Below are 21,121 nucleotides of genomic sequence, written 5' to 3'. Positions count from 1 at the left end.
TGCTGACAGGCCTTAGAGTAGCCATGCTCTGTGAAGACGCTGCAGTTTCACCTTGGCAAGGAGGAAACCAGAGGAAGCCCTGTGACCACAGACGAGAGAGGTCCGCAGAGCCCCCAGACTGGGGCCTGCCTCCTACCCCAGGCTCTGCCACTTCTGACCCAACCCAGGGCCCAGAACAGCTGCAGAGAACAGGGAATTTTACAAAGAGTTTGATTTTTATTGATATTTAAATATATTAAATATTTCACTGAAATACATGGTATACACACCCTCCCCCCCTACACACACACACTGGTTACATTATAAAACCAAAGTCCATGGGCCTCCCATCCACTGACTCCCTCCCGCAACTGGCGAGGAAGGGGGCAACGTCAGCCCGGGGGAAGCACATGGCTGGCACTGCGGTACAGGGAGCCAGGGTGTGGACAGGCCCCTGCCACCTGGCAAGAAGCAGAGACAAGTCACCCAAGACTGCAGTCCTCCCACTCTGGTCTCCTTACAGCCTCATCGCCGCCCCAGGACCCCACGCAGAACCTTTCTGTCCAGGGATGTGGCTGACGGAAGGGGAGTTGACTTTCTGTCTGGACCAACTAGTCTTTTCCCCTTCTCCTGCCTTGGCTAATGAAGTGACTGATGGCCCATTTGGTTGATGCATGAAGATCCCCCAAAGCAGGCAGTACGAGCCAGAAACCAGGCTTCTGCAAGGAGCTAGAGTCAGAAAGGACATGAGAAAGGGCAAGAGTACCACCTGCCCCTTCCAATCCCCAAACCCAGCAACTCTGGGACCCTCTCTCCTCTGCCTCTCTAACGCCTCAAAGACAACGCGATCTTCAAGCAAAATCCTGGGTAATGCCTCTGGCTTAAATAGGTACAGACAGAGAAACCAAGGCACCAACTAATTCAGTCCAGAGGCAAGGAGGTTGCAGGGAAGAGGGTAAAAGGCAGGCAGGGATAGGAAGGGAATCTAGGGTCCAGCCCTCCTAACCCTCCTGCCAGCTCTTGCAGGCTTCGTGGGGACTGGGGAGCCCCGGAGCACGCTAGGCTCAAGCTGAAGGCTGCGGAAGGCTGAGGTCCAGGTTCCCCTCCACTAGCCCTTAGTACCAGAATCTGGGTCCTCAGAGGGATCCCATGCTACCCCAGCCCCAAAGCATACCACATCCCAGGACACCAGCTGGGGAGCCCAGGAAACTCCTGAGCCTCTGCCCACCAAACCCCAGACAGTTCAAGTGCAAGGAGCACTGTGGGCCTCAAGCAGGCGCTTGGGTCCCTGCCCCAGGCAGGGAGACAGTCATGCTGCACACAAGGCCCCCAAACGGCACTTAGGGATTTGGCACAAAAAGGATTCCTCTCCCCAGGGCCACCCTCTTGCTACCACACCCCATCCCAATCCTGTGCAACAGGGGCCTCTCTCTCCATCCCTTGAAATCAGGAATCCTGCCTTATTCCCAGAAGACAGAAGCCACAGGAAAGAGGCAACCCGGGGTGGAGAGCCAAGGAACAGGAGCACAGAGACACACAGACCAGGAAAACAGACACACACACACACAGACCACTGTGCACGCACGGTTACACAGACACACACACACACAGACCACCGTGCACGCACGGTTACACAGACACACACACACACAGACCACCATGCACGCACAGTTACACAGACACACACACACACACAGACCACCGTGCACGCACGGTTACACAGACACACACACACACAGACCACCGTGCACGTACAGTTACACAGACACACACAGACCACCGTGCACGCACGGTTACACAGACACACACACACACAGACCACCGTGCACGCACGGTTACACAGACACACGGGCCCTCCCCAGTGCCAGAGGCTTGGGAGGACAGATTTGGGATCAGGGTCATCTTCCTCCATGCCCTGGCCCTTTTCTATTTGGCAACAGAAGGGGTAGAGATGCTCCGTGCCCCCTTGCAGCAGACAGCAAGAGAGCGCTGGGGCAGAGGGGCCTGATCCTGACCCTCGGATCAGAGTCTGGCACCACCCCCGTCCCTGGCCGGCCTGCTCTCTTTGGCACCTGCAGGCGAACATCCAGCTCCTGATCTTCTGACATCCCTACGCACACGCTTGCTCTCCGGCTGGGCATTTTCACAGTACCAATGAGACCAGATGCCCCTTTCCCTGGAGCTGTGCAGGAAACGGGGCTAATCTGAGCTGTCAGAAGTCCCTTTGTTCCCCTCTGGGGACAGATCATGGGACTAGGATTTGGCAAATGGAAACATTCCCCTGAAATATGGACAGAGCTGGGTCCCCAGAACATCTCCCTCCCGTGCCCTGTGTCTGTGAGGGAGACCTGGCTGGGGTGGGGAGTGCCCAGGACCCATGCTGGGGATGCAGGCATAGCAAAGGCAGGCAAGGATGGAATAGGCACTCTTCAAGCCTGCCCCAGTCTTTATACAAAATATTCCCAGGAAAAAGAGGGAAAGGAAGGGCCCAGCCCTGAGCCTAGTGCCCAGACAGACAGGGAAAGGGCGGGCATGGCAAGCTGCCATTTTAATCTCTCAGGCAGGAGACATCCCCCTGCCTCTGCTGCTGCCCCCTCCCCTGCTCCCAAAAGCTGGAAAAAAGGAGAGAAAACAGCCCCTACCCCAGTTAAGAAAGAAAGCCACTTGCATAATCCTCTTGGTATCCCCTCATTCACCAGCCTGAGGGCAGACGAGCATGGTCCGCGTACAGCCTGCTGGGGTGTTCCCTTTTGTGGTCAGCAGGGTCTGGAGGCTCAGCGGCCCCTGTCACAGCCTCCCCCAGCGAGCACAGAGTCCACTCAAATGCCCACCTTGGTCCTTTCAGCCGAATTTGTAGCTGGGCCCTGCTAACTGCTGGGGCCCCCATTGAGGAAGTAGGTGGTCATCTCCCCCTTGCCCTTCACCTTGACCACCCCTCGACACTCCAGCTGGTAGCCCTTGGCCGCTAGAACCTGGTACAGGTCCGTGGTCACCTGGGGAGGTGGGGTGGGAGGGGAACCTGCTTAGCCCAGGATCCTTCCTGCTGCATTTGCAGGAGTCCAGGGGTTCTCTGCTCATGCTAGCTCCCCTCCCCCAACCCCGACTCCACCAACCGGAGAACAGCGCCACCCTTCCCCTGTCCTAGCTGACTGCAGAGAGGGCCCTGCGGAAGCCCTCTGGACCCATACCCCTCCCAGCCTCTGCTCACGTCCCCCTCACCTGGATTCGGTCGGGGACCCCCGTGCTGTCCATGCGGCTAGAGACATTCACTGTGTTCCCCCAGATGTCATACTGCGGCTTCCGAGCCCCAATGACGCCTGCCACAACTGGGCCCATGTTCAGCCCTGGGGTAGGTGGGGACAGCAGTAAGCAATCGAGAGCACTGGCTGTTCCACAGTCAGCCCAGGGAGGCACCCACCTCCGGGCACCTTTAGAAGGACCCAGAGAAGAAACCGGAAAAGGGACAAGCCTCCTAGTCGTAAAGAATGGAAGATGCAGGCATATCAGCTGAGGAGCTCCCCTGAGTCAAGACGGCTCTGCTAGAACAGCAGCTAATCTACCGATGCGCGCTCTGTGCCAACCACTCCGTAAGCGTTTCACGCTATCTCATCCTCTCAACAGCCCCAAAAGACAGGTATCATCATCCCCACTTTACAGAAAAGATACCTGAAGTTTAGAGAAGTTAGACAACTTGCTAAATAAGCCAGTTAAGTGGAACAGCCAGAATTCAAAGCAGACAGTCTGACTCCAGAACCCATGCTATTAACCATTCCCATCCACCAGTTCATCTGAGAGGAAGTGCCTCTTATCAGACTGGCCACAGAAAAGGACACGGGTACTGGAGTGTAGCTAAACCTGGTCTTGAATCCCAGTTCAGCCGTTTACTAGCTGTATGACCTTGGCTGAGTGATTTACTCTCTCTGAGAGTCCATCTCTTTATCTGTAAAAGGGGATAATAATGTGAGGATTGATATGTGTTTTTAAAAAAAAAAAAAAGCCTGGGACAGTGCTTAGCACAGAGCAGGCCTTCAATAAATGATCTCTGTTCTTACTATCAGACAATAGAGGAGGTGGGAGAAAAGGAAAGCCCCACAGGACTCCTGATGGGGAATACGAGACGCCATCCCCAGCCTGCGGCCTCAGCTTCACCCAGAAACGGCCCTGGGAAAACCTGCCATCAGCCGGGGCCTCTCACCGATCTTCATCTGGAAATTGTTGAAGGAGTGCTCATTGATGTGCTTCATCTGCTCCATGAGCCGCATGGCGTAGTCGGCAAGGGCAGTGATGTGGGAGCGGCCCACCTGATCATAGGTGCTGGCATTCAGCCCAGAGGCAGCCATGTAGGTGCTACCAATCGTCTTGATCTTCTCCAGCTGCCGGAACCGCTCCTCGCTGATGATCTGGACCGCACAGGGGGACCTGGCTGTCAAGGCAGACAGGCCAAACCCAGCCCTGCCTCAAGCCTCAATCCTTGCCACGCCCTGGCCCCCTTCTCCACTTCCCTGGCTCAACACTCCCCTCCTTTCGGCAAGTGAGCCCCGCTTCCAGCTGCGGCTCTCAGTGCAGGACTAAGGAGCAGGGAAAACAGCCTCCCTCACCAGGCAGCCGTCAAAACCCAAGCCAGGACTTGAGCACACAGCTCCAGGTCAACTTCGACAGCTCGCTACAGCACCCAAAACCACAGGAGGGATATCAGGCATCAATTATTACAACCTTCACCTTTGGGGAAACTGAGTCCCAGGCTGAGGAAGTGCCTTCCCTCCAGAATAGGGAACAACCCACTCCTGACCTGGATGTTCAGGTCACTTCTTCATATTTTGCTTCCATTTTCTCTATTCAGGGGATCATCTTGCTGACTTGGCCTCATGGGGCCATAGTCTACAGATTACCAGCTTTGTCTTCAATGACCCCCACCTGCTACCTATCCTGGCCCCTCCACAGATCCTCACGTCCTCCTTTGCTCCCCAACAATGATGACCCTGCCCCACCGGGGCTGAGCTTGCTACCTGTGACACCTTCGTGAGCACCTGTCCCTGACTCCACTGTACCTACCTTTACTCCTACCCCTGACATCTCTGGGTCCCATCAAATCTCCCTTCCTCCTCCCAGTACCAACCATCCCCTCCAATCCTGACCTTCTTATCCAAAGCTCTCCCCACTCCTCTGGTCCCCAAGTCCCCCCACCCTCTGCCAGCACCAGCCGACTGGACAAGTACCTCATCGAAGTCAGCGATGATCTCGTTGAGCAGCCGCAGGCACTCGACACCCTCATTGTTTGCCTCTAGCTCCACGTAGAACTCAGAGAAGTTGGCAATGGAGGCAAACATGACGGCCACACACTCACATGACTGATAGTAGAGCTCATCATTCCGGCGCTCCCGGGCGAGGAAGTGGGCAGCCACGTCCTTGGGCAGAATGTTATGTAGCAGCCGCCGGTTGTATGCCTGGAGCTCCTCCATCTCCTCCTTCTCCCCTGTTGCCTGTGGACACCACACCCATCACCCACTGCCCAACATTCATAAGGCGTGGGTGCAGCGGCCAACACCTGGAGATGGGCATCAGAGGGAACCACGTGGAGAAGAAAGGCATGGACAGATGACGCCTAAAGAACAGGCAAAGAAGTAGAGGGGGCAGGGACAGGATGAGGCGGGGGATAGGGGACGGGCACAGAGAAGGCATGGAGCCAGGGTGGGCTCGGGGCAGCCTGAGCCCTGGCCAGCCGAAGAGATGCCTGGCGTGGCCCAGGCTCTGCCCCTAGGATCTTCCCTCACCCCAGAGCCCACCCAGTCACCTGCAGTTTCCAGAGGAAGTCCAGACGGGCAGTTGATTCCACCTGCTGGGCATGCAGATACAGCGCCAGTGCAAACACCAGCAGAATCACGGGGGTCATATATTTGAGTGCCACCCTCCCTGCGGCTGAGCTGAGGGAAGCAGAGGCAAGCTCAGTGTCTGAAGGAGGCATATGGCAGCCCCACCCTTTGCTGCCCTAGAGCCCTCACTCACCAGTCCAGCCCACTGAAGGTCTCGTTGGAAGAAGCCCTGGCAGGAAGACACAAGAGACAAAGTCATCGGTTCTTCCTGGGTTGCCAGGTCGGGGCATGGAAGGGGAGACGGAAACTGCATTTACTGAGCACCATAAATCAGGCACTAGGCCAAGGCTTTTGCTTCTATTAACTCATTAAGAGCAGAGGTTCCACTCCTGGCTCCTCTACTCACCAGCTATGTGACCTGGAACAAGTTGCTTAACTCTCTTAAGCCTCGGCTTCCTCATCAATCAAAGAGTGATCAGATCTAAACAATGCATGCAAAAGGCTTGGCAGAGCACTTGGCATCAGCAAGCCTTCGATAAATGTTAGTTATAATAATCTTTACAACTACCTTGTGATATAGATGGCATTGCCGTTTTACGGATGAGGAAACTGAGGCTCAGAGAAGTTAATTCACCGATCCAAAGACACACAGCTAATAAGTGGCAGAGTAGGGATTCAAACAGCAGACTCCAGAGGCTTTTTCCACCGCACCATATATTTCTACCACATATCCCACGGGGTGAGGTTTTGCAGAGGAAAAGCCAGTGTGTTGTCCCAGGCAAAGCCCTCAAGCGGGAGTCAGAGTTTTGGTTCCTTTCCTAGCCAGGGCTCTACCACCAAGCAGCTGTGTGACCTACAGGTAGTTAAGAGTGGATATGAAAGCAACATGCAAATGCAAGAGGGAATTTTTTTTTAATGTCTACCCTAAAGACCAAGGGATTTCCCAGGACTGGGGTTTCCCTGAGGTGACTGCTGGGGGTCATGCGCTGCCTCCTTTCCCCCAACATGTGAGGGGTGAGTGGTAGCATTCCAAGGGCACAGGGGGCTCACAGCGACCCAGCAGGGTCAAGAGGCTCCTGGGGGATTAAAGGGGCTGAGGATAAACTCACAAGCCATGGACGCCAAGCAGTAGGTCATAGTTGTCAAAGATGGTGGCCGGGGGACCCAGCAGAAGCAGCACCAAATAGATGAGCCCCAGAACAAAGATCATGGCCAGCTTCCCGATGCTACTGATGTGCAGGAAGACGGAGCTGGCCAAGAGACTCAGCAACATGTTCCCGACGAAGTACTGGGGAGCAACGGCAGAGGCAGTGTTGGGTGAAGGCAGAGGCCATGGCGCTCCCATGCAGGGAGAACGCTGCACGCCCCCACCTGACCCAAGCTCCCCTCCACAACCTCAAACCCAAACCTCCTTCACCCTCCACACACCCCTAAAACACACCAGGGCCCCGGGCTGCTCCTGGAGTTGGAGACTCTGGTGAGATCCTGGGTCCCCAGTGCCCATCATCAGGGTTGGCACAGAAGGGTCGATAAACGGAACTGATCAGAACACCCCCCCACCCCTTCCGAGCACCACCTGGACACCTCAGGGAAGCTGCAACTGGGTGCGGTCCCCTCACACAGGGGAGCATCCAGGCCCAGTGAGTAATTGAGCTGCTGCAGGTGGCAGGCGGTGATGTCAGCAGGCGTTAAATTCAGCATCCGGGCTGCGCAAGTCCGTATGGGGGTGTGGTTACAGGTGAACTGCAAAAGTCGGGGGAGGTATATCAGGGTAACCGGGGAGGGGAGGGGTTACAAGGGCCATGCCTTATAACCCAGGGGCCCTACACCCCAGGGGCCCAACTTCTCACTGAGGGATGACAAGAGGTAGGGGGAGCAAGGAGAGAGGACAGGGGTTAACCTCACCCTTGTTTTGGGCAGGAAATGTGTCTCATTCCTCTCTGTACCCCCAGCACCCAGAACAGTGCTTGGAACAGAGGAGGAGCAGAAAAATTCCCACTGGAACTTTACCATGTTGGCGATGGCAGAGGTGAACACAAGCAGGACGGAAAAGATGCCAACCGCAGTGCTGTGTGCCCGCGAGCGGACAATGCTGCGAGACAGACGTCGCAGGGCCGCAGGGAACAGCTGCCGGGAGGCGGGAGACAGAGAGACGGAGGCCACGTCAGCCAACGGGTAAGGTCACCCAGGGATGGGGCCCAACGGCAGAGGCTCGGCCTTCTTCTCCCTCCCCGCCCTTGGCCTGGCCTCCCCCACCAGCCCTGGAAGGCCCCCCACGTACAGAGCCACAGGAGTACACGGCGCAGGTCAGCACGGTGACCAGCAACAGCAGGAAGATACTGGCATAGATCCCAAGCATCAGGGCTGAGCTGGGGCGGAAGAGGGCCAGGGAAAATGTTACTCTGGAAGATCTGGACATCCTCGTCCCACTCCCTGGGCAGGCAGGCTGTGGGCCCCAGGGACCGTGTGCTTGCGAGGATGTTTAGGAAGGTTGTGGGAAGTGGTAGCGGGAAGAGAAGCCAAGCGAGGAGGGACAGGGCTCTCACGGTGGGAAGACGAGGAGTTGGATGAAGCAGATGAAGCAGAAGACCAACAGGGCACAGGCCACGTAGGCTCCGAAGCGGGGGTCCACCTTTCGCGAGTACTGAGGGAGAGGAGACTGAGCTGGGCGCTGGCTCCGCCCTGGGGAAGGCAGGGCACTACCAGTTGGCCCAGTTGATATGAATCCCCACTGTGCCCTGTGGTCACCTCCCCACTCCCCAGAAACCTCTCCCCATTCCCCAGAAACCTCACCTGTGCTCAGACTTCCCTGCCGGGACCTCCCCTCCTCCCCCAGCCCTCCTCCTTCTGCCCTTGCATCCCCCAAACCTTCTTTTCAAGATCCTCTCTCTGGAAGGTGAGCAGGAACCGGCGCACGTGGTCCTTGCGCAGCTGATCGATGCTGCGGGCATCGATGGCACGGCCCAGGAACTCGTCTACCTCATCCTCAGGGTTCAGGGCGTCCTGGGCACCCCGGCTGAGGGCAGGGGACATGGCTTCACCAGGTGCCTGAGCACTGCCATGTGACAGGCGATGAGAAGGGAGGGGCACAGGAAGCACTCAAAGAAGGAGTGTGAGCGGGGTGGGTGGCACCTGCTCCCGTAAGACACATCTAAGGTCCAGGGAAGAGGGGGATCTCGGCTCCCCGCAACCCCGCCCCAGGGTGCAAGTGCCTTCGCCCAGCCCTTCTTCCCTACTCAACAACCTGACTTACTTGTCTTTGCTGGAATCATCAATGCCCTGGAGAAAGGGACAGAGTGTGCGAGTGAGGTGAAGGGCAGGCGACCTTCACCTCTACAATCCCTTCCCCACCCTCAGCACTGCGCTGAGGGCTCTCCCCACAGACTCTGGGGGGATTGGGACCCCTGGGGTGAAATCATTCCCTCCTATCCCCAATTCCAGAAACTACGGAGACGGCAGCCATGACAAGGAAGGCAGCAGAGGCAAGGAGGACACAGAGTGCTGAGGGAGACAGGAAAGCGAGGCCCCAGGTCCCGGCGCCGTGGGCCCCTCACCATCTGCCGGAAAGCCTTGGAGTCCTTGGTCCGGGAGAAGGTGCGGTCGGGCACCCAGCGTGGCATCAGCCCCTCCATGGAGTTGGCCCGCGCCCGCTGCAGCTTGGCCAGCATGGCCTTCTCCTCTTTCTGTGTGGGCAGCGTGGGCACAGGCTGGGAGGAGTGGCCCGGAGAAGGCCTCTGCCAGCTCCCCCCATCTGCCCCTGTCCCCGTCTGCCCACCGCCGCCCCACCCCGGCCCTGACCCGTTTCTGGCTGGCTCCCAGGATGAGGAAGGTCTCAATGTGCTGCTCCTTGAGGTAGGCGTTGCGCTCCCCGCCGCGGCCCGGCTCCACCTCGTAGTCCCCGTTCAGGTACTGCAGCGTGGCCCGAGTGATGTGGATGCGGCTGCGCGGGCGGGACAGGAGGGTGAGAGCCCTGCTCTGCCCGGGGCTCCCACCCCTCGCCCCCTGGACGCACGCTCACCCGGCCCGGCCCCCGGCCTCCATGTGATTGGCCAGAGTCACGTCATTGGACCACACATCGAACTGCCATTTCCGCAGGCCAAGGACGCCGCAGTGCACGCGCCCGCTGTGGATGCCCACGCGCATGTTCACGTTCACACCTGTCACCTCGCGCACCAGCCTGGGAGGAGGCGGCCAGGCTTAGCCCCCGGCACAGTCCTCCCCACTCCCAGCCCAGAGCCCAGGCCCTGTGCTCGTCTTGGAGCCAAGTGGGCAAGGACAGACCCAGTCGCAGGGCACACGGCACACCCTCAGCAGGACACGGGCAAGAGGCTGCATGGGGCCCAAGGACAAATGTTTGGGAACCCTGTTCACCAGCAGGGGCCCAGCAGCATCTTATGGGACTGACTAGGAGAGGAGGAATCACTACCCTCCCTCTGGGCCTACTCAGCTGGCATTTTCTCCAGCCCAAATCCCCCTCACCCTGCCTCCCCCTACCCCATCCCAGCTGGCTGGAGTCTAAGGTGCACATGGGTCTTCACACAGGCTGAAGAAAGATCCTTTCCCCTCCCCAGTGATGGATCTCCAAGGCAGGGAGACAGCCAAGACTGAGAAAAAGTCCTGAGGACACATCAAAGGGTAGGAGCAGGCTGGGGCACCCTCAGTTCCAGGAAGCCTGGGAGGGGACGGTGCTCACGAGATGGCCTCGATCATGTCCACCCCCATCTCCACGCAGCAGTGGGCATGGTCTGCCCGGGCCTCCGGCAGCCCTGACACACAATAGTAACAGTCCCCTAAGATCTTGATCCTCAGGCAGTGATTTTCCTAAAGGAGAAAGAGTGAGGGGAGAGTCACCTTTACTCCAGCCCAGCCTGCCTGGCCCACTACCCTCACTGCAGATTCCATCGGCCCCCATCCCCCAAGGCCGCTGCCAATGAGGCTTGCCCTCACCCCGTCGGCCCCACCCCCAAGCCCTAGCACCCTCACCGCAGCCAGCTTGTCAAAGCGGGCAAAGAGCTCGTTCAGGGTCATGACCAGCTCCTGCGCCGTGCACTGGGATGCCAGGCTGGTGAAGCCTTCAATGTCCGCAAACAGGATGCTGAGGACGATGGCAGAAGATGGAAGGGCCATGTGGCCCTCAAAGACTCCCAGATCCCGCACCTCTCCCGGCATCCTCCCCACCCCCACCCTACCTGACATTGTCATGCTTCTGGATGTAGATCTTGTGAAACATCATGTCTTCTTTCTTTGTGTTGATGTCTTCTTTCATCTCCATGGCAACATGCTGGGGCAACACGGACAGCAGCAGCCGCTCCTAGACCAGTGGTTTCAACAGAGGACCACTATCTTCTTGGCCTCACATTTTAATCCTTCCTGGTCCCTCCACATCCCCAAAACCCTCCCAGACCTCTCTGGAGACCTGAGTTTCCCTTCTGGACCGTGGCCTGACCCTCCCCCATTAGAGTCCTCAGCAGACATACATCCCGGCCTTCTCTGACTACACCCCACTCAACCCCTCAGATGCACTCCACCTACTCCCTCCCACCCTCAGACAGGACAGGAACCCCAGTGTCAAAGGGCCTCTGTGATGCACAATCAGGGGGAACCATTCACACTATTCCATGGAGTTGCATGAGATGGTGGATCCAATCTGCAAGCTATTTGCAGGTGAGATGGGGAAAGGCCGTGATCAGGGGGGGCAGCCCCACCTGCTGCCGATTCTCATGCTGCAGGTGCAGCCGGGCCTGGATGTAACCACGGGTCTCCTGAAAGGCCTGGCGCTGAGACACCTCAGCCGGGTAGTGTGTGCAGATGCCAATGACATTGGTGCAGAGGAACAGCAGCATGTTGGCACCGAGCTGCAGAGGGGTGGCAGAGGCAAATGGTGACCACCCCCAACACACACAGGTGCAACTAGCTAGGCTCTCTGTAGATGCACTGTTTTGGGGAGGAAGCCAGGATCCTGTGCCCTGTCTTTCCCAAGCTGTCCCCACCCCTGCAATACCTCCCCATCCCCACAGGACTCCAGCTCCCTGCCTGGATCACTCCATGGCTAGAAATGTGATCTTCTCACAGCTCCTGGGAGCAGAAGCACCAACCAGGGCCAGGTAGGTCACAGGGCCTGGGCCCAGCACACTATGATGCCCTGCCCCACAAACACCCCAAACAGAAGACAAATGATGCTCCTTCTGCATGTGGTTCTCCTTACAGGATGACACCCAGGAGACCTGAGCTCTACATCTTCCTCTGAGTGCCCAGGACAAGTCACCTCATCTCTAGGGGCCTGTATGCTCATCTAGAACCTGGAGAGGGAGAATAAGATCTCCAAGGTCCCTCCCTGCCCTGACATAAATTAATATAATAATAATTCTACTATTATTATTACTGGAGCTAATTTGTTGGCTGCCTACTAATGTGCCTAGATTCTATAGGTGTCCTCTATATGTTAACGAATGTATTTCTTACAACTCTATGAAATCAGTAGCACTATCTCATTTGAAAGGTGAGAGACTCAGGCACAGAGAAGCTATGTAACTTGCCCAAGATCACACAGCTGGTAGTAGCCAGTGTGGGACTTGAGTCCAGGACAGTCAGACTCCAAAGCTGTGTCCTAACCCTACTGTAAACTACATTCCAGGTTCCCAGGATTCCTACTCACTCCACTCACCTAAGCTCTTGAGGCCCAGCCTCAGAACCCAGGCTTGGGAATCATCAATTCTACTGACACAAAGAACCCTTCGGAACTGGGATGGGGTGCCACCATGCCTGGCCACCCCCAACACTCGGCCCAGCCAGGCCCCATACCCTAGGACCCCGATCCTAGGATGTTCCGCCCTCAGTCAGCAGCAGCAGCACTGACTGGAGAGCAAGTCTAAGGGAAGCCGACCTCAGTGTTTCTGGAAATTCAGGGGTTAACCTGGAACTTGTGGCTCCACCCCAGAGTTGGCTGGGGCAGGGCTCTGGTTTGGGGAGAAGGGAGGGCAAGAGCACCAATTGGAAGCCAGGAGTTCTGGGCTCTGCCCGGAACCAGAACTAGTCCTGCAAACTTGGGCATGTCACTCAATCTCTGGGACCTTGGTTTCATTTTCCTTGGGTAAGATGGAGGGGTCTGGCTAACCCCCAGCCATCTCCAGCTCCCATCCTCTAGGACTCGCCTCCCAGCTTCCCTTCTCAGTCCAGCTCACAAGGCCCCCCCTCCCAGCAGCAGGGGTGAAGAGGGGGGGTACACTATCTCCCCCGGGGGTTTCTAAGAATAGCCCCCAGTGGGGGAGAAGGAAAGGGGGGCAAACCAGGCAACTTCCCTTCCTGGCCCCAGGAGCCCAAGAGGAAAATGTGAGTCATGGTGGAGGGAAGGGAAAGGGGGACAAGAGACCGAAATAGATCTGTACACAGACCCCTATCCGATTGTGAGAAAAAATGGATGTCAGGGCACTGTAGGAGACTCCAGGCTGGGCTGGGGCACTGGGTGAAATTGCTCAGTGTGTCTGAGTGAGCAGGTCATAGGAGGATGAAGGGGCTGGATTCGGGAAGGGGCTGACCAAGGAGCCTAGAAAGGAGGCCACAGCCCCATCCAATCCAGAAACCTGTAAGCCAGCTGGGTGCAGAGAACCTGTACGCCAACTGGATGTAGAATCTAGGCATGTTCTCAGCTCAGAGAAGTGGTATGGGCTGCCCTGGCCCCAAGGACTGGCACAGGGCAGGGGCAGCTTTCTTCACTCGCCCACTGGGTGAGGCTGCAGCTGGGTGCCCCGGAGAGGCCGGAGACTGGTATAGTCCTGGCCTCCGTGGGACTGTGCCTCCCCGGTCAGGCCCTGGGCTTGGCTCTGGGCACCATGCCAGCTGAGAGCAGGGAAGAGACACCCACCTACCCCAGCCAGCCAGAGAGGATGGGGGAAGGGAGGCACCACCTCCAAGCTCCTCCTTCCCCAAGAGGGCAGTCCAGCTCCAAAGCCCAGTGTGACAGCTACCCTGGAGAAAAACTGGGGGCTAGCAATGGCAGAAGGACCCTGGCCCTTTAAGAGATCTGACAGTGCCCTGCGGGTATGTGCTCCACAAACAAACTGGCTATAAGGTTACTCTTAAAAAGGTACATTCTGTTCCACAGGCTGGGCAGGGAAGGGCATCATGCCAGAGCACCCAGCTTCGAACCCTGGGAGCCCCAGGCAACTTCCTCTTTGTAGGTGGGGCTAGGGTGGGCTACAGGCCACAAGCCCTGGGCAAGGCAGAGGCTGGCTCCCCCAAACCTTGAGTGAGACAGAGGACAGCACCATCTAAATCAGGGTGCCAATGGAGGGATCACGAGGTGTGCTGGCTGGGGGGCTGTGCCTACAGCCGCCCCTAAAGGATCAGCTGGGCAAAAGCCCCTGTCCCTGGTCAGGGGGATGACACGAGACAGCCAACTCCACCGGCTCACATCTCTCTGCAAGGGACATCCGGAAGTCCCTTCACTGGGAACCATCCCCTACAGCATCCCCGCAGCTCCCTGCCTCCAGGTGAGAGCGCTACCCTGTCAGGTTTTACTCCACTCAGAGAGGGTGGGGCCCTGAGAGCAACATCATGAGGTAAGTACTATTTTTATCCCAGTTCTACAGACTGGGAAACGAAGGCTGGGAGAGGCAAGGTTAGCTGTCTACGATCTCACAGAGAAGAATGCAGCCCACTGGACAACCAGGGCTACCTGCAGCCAAGCCTCTGTGACAGCCTCACCTCACACACCACTCCGAAGCCAGAGGCGGAAGCCCACAGGGGCAGAGAGCCTCAAGGCAGGCTGCCAGAGCCCTGGTGCCCAGTGGGAAGAGGGCAGGATGCGGTCGGAGCCTAAAGGCCCTCTCGTCAACAGTCCAGCCCCAAACTACTCCCGGCCCAGGACAGAACTGACCCACTCATCACCTTCCCGATCCTCTCGGGGCTGGCCTCCGTCCAGGAGAGGCAACTCCTCCCTTGCTAACTCCACCCAAAACCTACTCGATCCCTCCAGATCACCACCTAGAGCTGCCCTGCAGGGAAGGCACCAGGCCCTGAGTCTCAAGTGTCAACTTGGGGCCAGAGAAGCCAAAGTCTGGATATAGCCTACCCAGCCCTCTCAGCCCTGCCCCAACCCTGGGGCTAAATGTCACCTGCCCACCTCCAGCCTTACTTTGGGGCTCTACAGATTATGCTATTTCAAGGGCCTCAGGCTAAAGAGCTGTAGACTGTGGCCCACGGGGACAGAGCACAGGCTTTAGGTTCTGGAGCCTTCCCTTCCCTTAGCAGTGCCTTCTGCCCCAGATCCCAAATGAAGACCCACTCCTCCTCCCAGATACAGCCAGACGTCCCTCACCCGTGTCCACCCATGACTCTCCCACCCTCGATTAGTAGACCCCTTCTCATTCCCGGACTGTGCCCCCACGCCTACCTCCCCGACCACCCACCTGCTTCCAGAGGAAGGCATCACCACGGTTGAGTTGCCAGGCCAAGATCAAGTGCAGGGTGGAGAGGCCCAGGCCACTGAAGACAGCGGCCCGCATGCGGATGGGGAGGAGCGTGTAGGTGATGTAGACGAAGAACACGGGGCACCAGAGGCCTACAGAGGGGCTGTGGGGGCTGGCTGCCAGGGCGCCGCCGACCTGCACCGCTGCCAGGATGCCCAGCACCACGTAGCTCACCAGCCACATGGAGTCCTGGCGGAAGCTGTGTCGGTTGCACACCACCATGAGCGCCACGAAGAGGATGGCGGCGCAGGCCAGCAGCGCCACGTAGGCAGGCTGAGGGTGGGCAGGCGCCGCGTGGAACGCCAGCAGCACGGCCGTGAGCAGCATGAGCACCGCCATCAGCAGTGTCAGGCTGCTCTGGTTCATCTGGAAGAAGTACCTCTGGTACAAGCGCTCCAGCTTGGCCGAGCGGAACTGCTTCGACTGGAACACCTGCACCAGCCGGCGCCAGCAAGCTCGCCTGCTCCTGGCGGCCGCGTCGGGGGCCCCCTCAGCGGCCCCGACTGCCACGGTCGCCTCAGGGTCCTCGAAGCCCAGGGCCACGGCCCGCAGCCCCAGCTCCAGGCCCTTGCCTGGGCCACCCCTCCGGATGAAGGCCTCATCCTGCCAGGGGCACCGAGGCGCGGCTGCGGGGGTCGGGCTGGGTGGCTGTGCACCTTGAAAGCAGCTCATATAACGGGGTGTGCAGAAGCCGCTGGAGCGAGTCCCACGGCGGGGACGCTTCTGCCCATTGCGCTCGCCCCAGGCTGTTTTCCGTTCATCCACTTTGGGGACCAGGAGGCCACTAAACCATGACATCCTGCTGGGAGGAAAGGAATGAGGTGGTGTGAATACCACCGTCACGCCGCCACCAGCAGCTTTCATTAACCGAGTGCTTCCTGTTACCAAGCTGAGCACCTCAGACACATCCTCCTCCTGAAATGACTCTGAGGAAGACCAGGGCATCCCCATCCACCAGGTGAGGAAACTGAGGCAGAGGGAGGTGAAGTCACTTGCCCGAGATCAAGCAGCCACTCAAGTGTGAGAACCAAAATTCTAACCCAGATCTGTCTGACTCCAAAGCAATTCATTTAAACATTCACCTCTTCCCTAAAAGGCACTGATTTCTTGGTGGTTACAGACCCACTCGAATGCCTGTCAATGAGAAAAGCCGCCCAGTTCAGGAGAGACGGGGCACAGCCCAAGCAGGAGCAAGCACCACCCCGCACTGGGAGACTGTTGCCACTGGTGTCCCAGTGGAACCTGATCCTCTGATTTTTCAACAGAAGCTTAATTTTTAAAAATGGAGGCTTTAACATGACATCTCCTGACTTTTAAACGCTGGCAAGTAATTCACATTTTTCAACACTGCAAGCCAAATAAATCACATCTACGGAATGAATTCAGCCTGTGAGCTGCCAATCGGTGACCTCTGTACCACAGGGAATCTCTTTCCACATCCGTCCCCATCACACTCACACACTGTGCACACTTCACCGAGTTAAATTCAACTCCTCCCTCCAGTTACAGCTTAAACATAACTTCCTCAGGAAGATGTCCCAGCTCCCCCACCCAGACTAAGTTTGGTCCCCTGCTCACTCTCCATACATTTCCTCCATGGTACTGATCACCATTATCATTAAATCATCCCTTGTTTAATGTGTGACTCAGCTCCTCTGACTATAAATGTTAGGAGGGAAGGGATGATATCTATTTTGCTCAGAGCTTTATCCCCACTCCAGGTACCCCAAGTACTGAGCCTGGCTCATAGTAGGAACTCAACCAATTTATAAGTTGAAAAGAGTGAAAGAAACCAAGCTCAAGAGCATTGGTATGGAGAAGCTAACGTGAAATAATAATAACGATATGATTCTTCATCTTTCTCACTGCACTCCAGTCCTCTTAACCTCTTTGCTGTTCCCCAACACACCATGCACGGGACAGCCTGGGACCTTGGTGCTTGCTGTTCCCTCTGCCTAGAATAAGAGCTCCTCCAGGTCACAGCTCAAATGTCCCCTTATCAGTGAGCTTTCCCTGACCACTCTATTAAAATAGCAACCCCCTTTCCTGGAGCTCCCTATCTCTCTTCCGAGCTTTATGCTTTATTTTTCTCCACAGCTCTTATCAGCAGCTGCCATTCTATATGTTTTTCTTATTTGTTCATTGTCTGTCTCTCCTAACTGGAATGTCAACTTCATGAGGGCAAGGATTTTGGCCTGCTTTGCTCACTGCTACATCTGCAACACCTCGTAGGGTCTAAATAAATGTTCGTTGAGTAGATAGGTGGGTAGGTGGGTGGATGGATGGATAACACTCCCATGCACTTTCCCTCTGCTTGAAACTTTTCGAGGTCCTTTCACATACCTAAGTCCATCTGATCTTCACCAAAACCCTGTGAGGCTGGTCCTGTGGCCATCTGGGGCACAGGACAGATTTGACAGCAAAAAAAAAAAAAAGAAGAAGAAAAAGAACTGAGGTCCACGGTGGTTTTATACAGCTGGCCCAAGTTCTAGAGATCACAAGTAATCAAGTCAGCCCCAAATCTCACGTCTCCAGGAGGGAAGTATCTTGACCTGGGGGAGGGGGGGTAACTCCATGACAACACTCTCAATGTGTCTCCCAGCTGAGCCCAGCTCAGGAGAAGGCGAGGGTGAGAGCACTGCCACCCATGGATGCCTGCGTCCCCATGCCCCATGCTTGAGCGTCTGGTCCTGTGGCCACCGTCCTCCATGCCCACGGGGCACCCTGAGGGGCTCCTCGTACTTAAACCTGCAGAGCTAGCAGCACTGACATTTGTACTCACTAGGGGATAAGGGGGAGAATACCCAGAGCTTGCCCCAGGTGGCCACAGGACCAGACGCTCAAGCCACAGAAGCAGTGCTCCAAGCAGACACCCAGGGGCCCACAAAGCAGAAGGCGGACTGGGGACCTCTCTGCACATGGGAAACCCCCATCTCTGGTACACCCTCCACCAGTTCTCTTGGCATCCCTCCTCCTATATCCCACGGAGCAGCAGGCCCTTCAACCCCTTAACATCACCAACGGCACCATCTGGAGGGACAGATCAAAAATCCAAGACTTTTGGTCAGGCTGACATTTGGCAAAGGTCACCAAAGAAAATCTGGCTCTTCAAAACACTTCATTAGAAACAAGATCTTTGGAGTGAGACCACGTTTCAAACCTTATTGTGATTCTTTGCTAGGGTTGCGGCCTTGGACAAGTTACTTCACCTCTCTATGTCACTTTCTTCATCTGTAAAATGGGAACAATAAGAGTTGCGAGGAAAGAATGTAACAGCACCCGTCAGGCATATAGTACACACTCAATAAACATTAGCTCTTCTCCTCACCCTACACCACTTTGAACCCAAAACCCTGCCAGTGTCCAAGAGATGGAAAGACAGGAAAATTGTGAGCAAAAACCCACACCTCCCCAGCCAGTCAGACGCCTGGCCCTATCAGTCCCTGTGTCCTCGGCTGTCAGTCCCCAGAGCTGCGTGAGACAGAGCCCAGAGTAAGCAGGTTTCCCACCGCCCCCCATGACATTTTGCTTCAGCCTCCTCCCCCTCGCCAGTCCCCTGACCTGTCCTCACCGCCCCCCCACCCCACTGGCCAGACCTCTGGTCCCAAAAGACCTGTTTCTGGCCATGCTCCCAGCCCCCTGGAAGCACAGCCTAGCATGTGGCTCGTACCCACAGAGGAAGGCGCGTACACTGTCCAGGGGAATGCATGACCCTCCCAAGAACACCCTGACCCCACAAGTGGATAGCTTCAGAGATCTGTAATTGTCCAACCAACTGCAACCATCCCACCCTGGGCTCCATTCCAGGCACTGCCCATCTTGGAGAACTTACTCCTGGCACCCCACGCCAGGCTGGTATGGCAGGGAACAGGGCAGGGCACTGTTCAAAGCCACAAAACTTCCCTATATGGGGCCCCAACCCTCCTTGTCCAGGAACCCATCACTACGAACCACAGACCACCTCCTTCCTCCCCAGAGATAGGCTCCTGAGCTTGTGCCTCCGAGCCCCTCCTTCCCTGGGTCCTGGTTTCTTTGGTCTCTCTCACAGATCTGCTACTCCAGGCACCACCGGCTCCCATGGATGGAGCCATGTCCATTCAGCCTGGCAGACCGAGGCCCAGTGTCTCCCAGACCCCAGGTCCCTCCCGAACCTGGATCCTCCAGCCTGAGACCCAGAGTCTGAAGCAGGCCAGGGCCCAGCCCCAAGGATGGCTCTGCGCGCTGCTTCGCCCAAATCCTCTTCCTGGTCACCTCTTGTTCCCAGGAGGTGGCAAAAGGAAGCTCCAGAGGATTTAAAAGGACTTCAGAAAGTTCATGGAAGAAGGCACTGCCCAGGCAGGGCACTTCAGTGCCAGCACCGCCCACCAGGCTGGGACGTGGGCCTCAATTCCAGGCCTGTCCAGATGTAGAGAAACCTCCCCAGGGCCTGTATCTGGAGGTCCAGCAACCCTTCTCCTCCCTTCCCCAGCCCTTGGTCTCCCTAAAGACTGCTGCACTGAGGTCCCACCTCCACCCCAACCATACAAACCCCACCAGGGTCCTCCAGTCACAGGGGTACTCCGGTAAGCAAAGGGTATAGGAAAAGAGTCCACCGCCTGATGCCACCTCTAGCTTTTCAGTCAGGCCCCAGACCCTGTTCTGAATAAAGTCTGCCCACCCTGCCCGCCCTGCAGCGGGCCTGGACACCAGCCCTTTCATTCCCAAGGTCTGGGGTGAGGGGAGGGGGACTCCTGCAGACAGAGGGCATCCCTCCCTCCGCCCAGGCTGCCTCCCCTTCCCCGAAGCACAATCACACTCTACCTCAAACTCGGAGGCTCACCCACAGCCCAGCTGCAAAAACCTCAGGACAGCCCCTCCCCCAGTACATGCCTCTCCCCCTCTTCCCAGCAAGCCGGGAACTCGCCCCGGGTGGAGGAAGGGAAGCACAGGGCAGGGAGTGAGGGTGGGAGCCTTGAGCCCCGGACGCAGGATTCCTCGATCCCCCATCTCCTCCCGGACTTCCCTCCGCCAGCCTCGACGGCCTCGGGCTCCCCCCGCGCCGGCTTCCGCGCCCGGACACAAAACTCCCGGGAGCCGCGCGGGAGTCTGCCAGCCACACGGAGACCCGAGCGCCGAGCGCCGCCGCCTCCCAGACGCTCCTCCGCGCGGTCTCACCTGCCGGCCGGGGTCGGCGCCTCCCTGGGGCCTCCGCCCCGCCGCAGCCGCGGGCTCCGGCCGGCCGGCCGGCCGTCCCGCGGTCCTGCTCCGTGCCCGCGCGTCCCGGCCGTCCCTCCCGCCGTCCGCAGTCCGCCCGGCCCTCGCCCCCTCCCTTGTTGTCCAGCGCAGCCGCCCTCTACCCCGGATCCAGAAGTCCCCTCCCCGCCGGCTCCCGGGCTCCCCGCCTTAAAGGCACAAGCTCCTTTTGTCTGGACACCCCCTCCCCCTCCCCGGACGCCGGGCAGGGTGGCCGGCTCCCCTTCGGAGGAACGGGGTAGGGGTGGGGGAGACCGAAGAATGGAACCCCTCCCTCCGCGCGCCCCCTCCTCTCCTCCGGCCGCTCCCTCCCCCAGTCTTGGGAAAACAAGCGGCTACTGTTCTGGGATCAAGACCCCGGGAAGGAGCGGGCCGTCCAGCCCGCTCCCCCTTCCCTCCACCCCCGGGCTGCGTCCTCCAGCATTCTCTTCCCACCCTCACCCCAGGGGTCCCCAAAGGCGCCGGGCAAACCCACCCTCTAGCAGCGATTACCACCCCCCTCCCGCCCAGCACACCGAGGGTCTGCTTCCTTCCTGGAGGGGTCCCCTAAGCTGAACCGGTGCCCAGCACCCACTCCTCACACCCCCCTCCCCTCCTCCCTCCCCCAGCCCCCACCCTGCCATTCCCGCCCCG

At 57.8% G+C, this 21,121-nt stretch overlaps 1 protein-coding gene across 5 annotated transcripts; it reads right to left on the bottom strand.

The window, feature by feature from the left end:
* Window positions 1-196: 196 nt before the first annotated feature.
* On the bottom strand, window positions 197-20,589 carry ADCY6 (adenylate cyclase 6). Of its 5 annotated transcripts, none has more exons than XM_082421306.1 (22): window positions 20,411-20,588; window positions 15,197-16,058; window positions 11,495-11,644; window positions 10,979-11,100; window positions 10,773-10,884; window positions 10,483-10,610; window positions 9,808-9,966; window positions 9,588-9,729; window positions 9,344-9,472; window positions 9,043-9,068; window positions 8,658-8,805; window positions 8,336-8,433; window positions 8,071-8,158; window positions 7,800-7,916; window positions 7,374-7,532; window positions 6,899-7,077; window positions 5,983-6,018; window positions 5,771-5,900; window positions 5,196-5,459; window positions 4,175-4,379; window positions 3,199-3,323; window positions 197-2,161 (listed from the first exon to the last, which is right to left on the bottom strand). In XM_082421306.1, the coding sequence occupies exons 2-22, from the start codon at window positions 16,052-16,054 to the stop codon at window positions 2,123-2,125; spliced, it is 3,414 nt and encodes a 1,137-aa protein (XP_082277432.1). In that variant the 5' UTR covers window positions 16,055-16,058; window positions 20,411-20,588; the 3' UTR covers window positions 197-2,122. The 5 variants fall into 5 exon arrangements, with proteins under 5 accessions (XP_082277432.1, XP_082277431.1, XP_082277434.1 ...); XM_082421305.1 differs by having other exon boundaries at window positions 197-2,972; window positions 20,411-20,587; XM_082421308.1 differs by lacking the exon at window positions 9,808-9,966 and having other exon boundaries at window positions 197-2,972.
* Window positions 20,590-21,121: the final 532 nt, after the last annotated feature.

This window comes from Balaenoptera physalus (assembly GCF_965194825.1).
Source record: "Balaenoptera physalus genome assembly, chromosome: 13".
NCBI classification, from domain to species: Eukaryota; Metazoa; Chordata; class Mammalia; order Artiodactyla; family Balaenopteridae; genus Balaenoptera; species Balaenoptera physalus.
The sequence above is the reverse complement of the archived record's forward strand: the minus strand, read 5'-3'. Positions and strand labels throughout refer to the sequence as shown.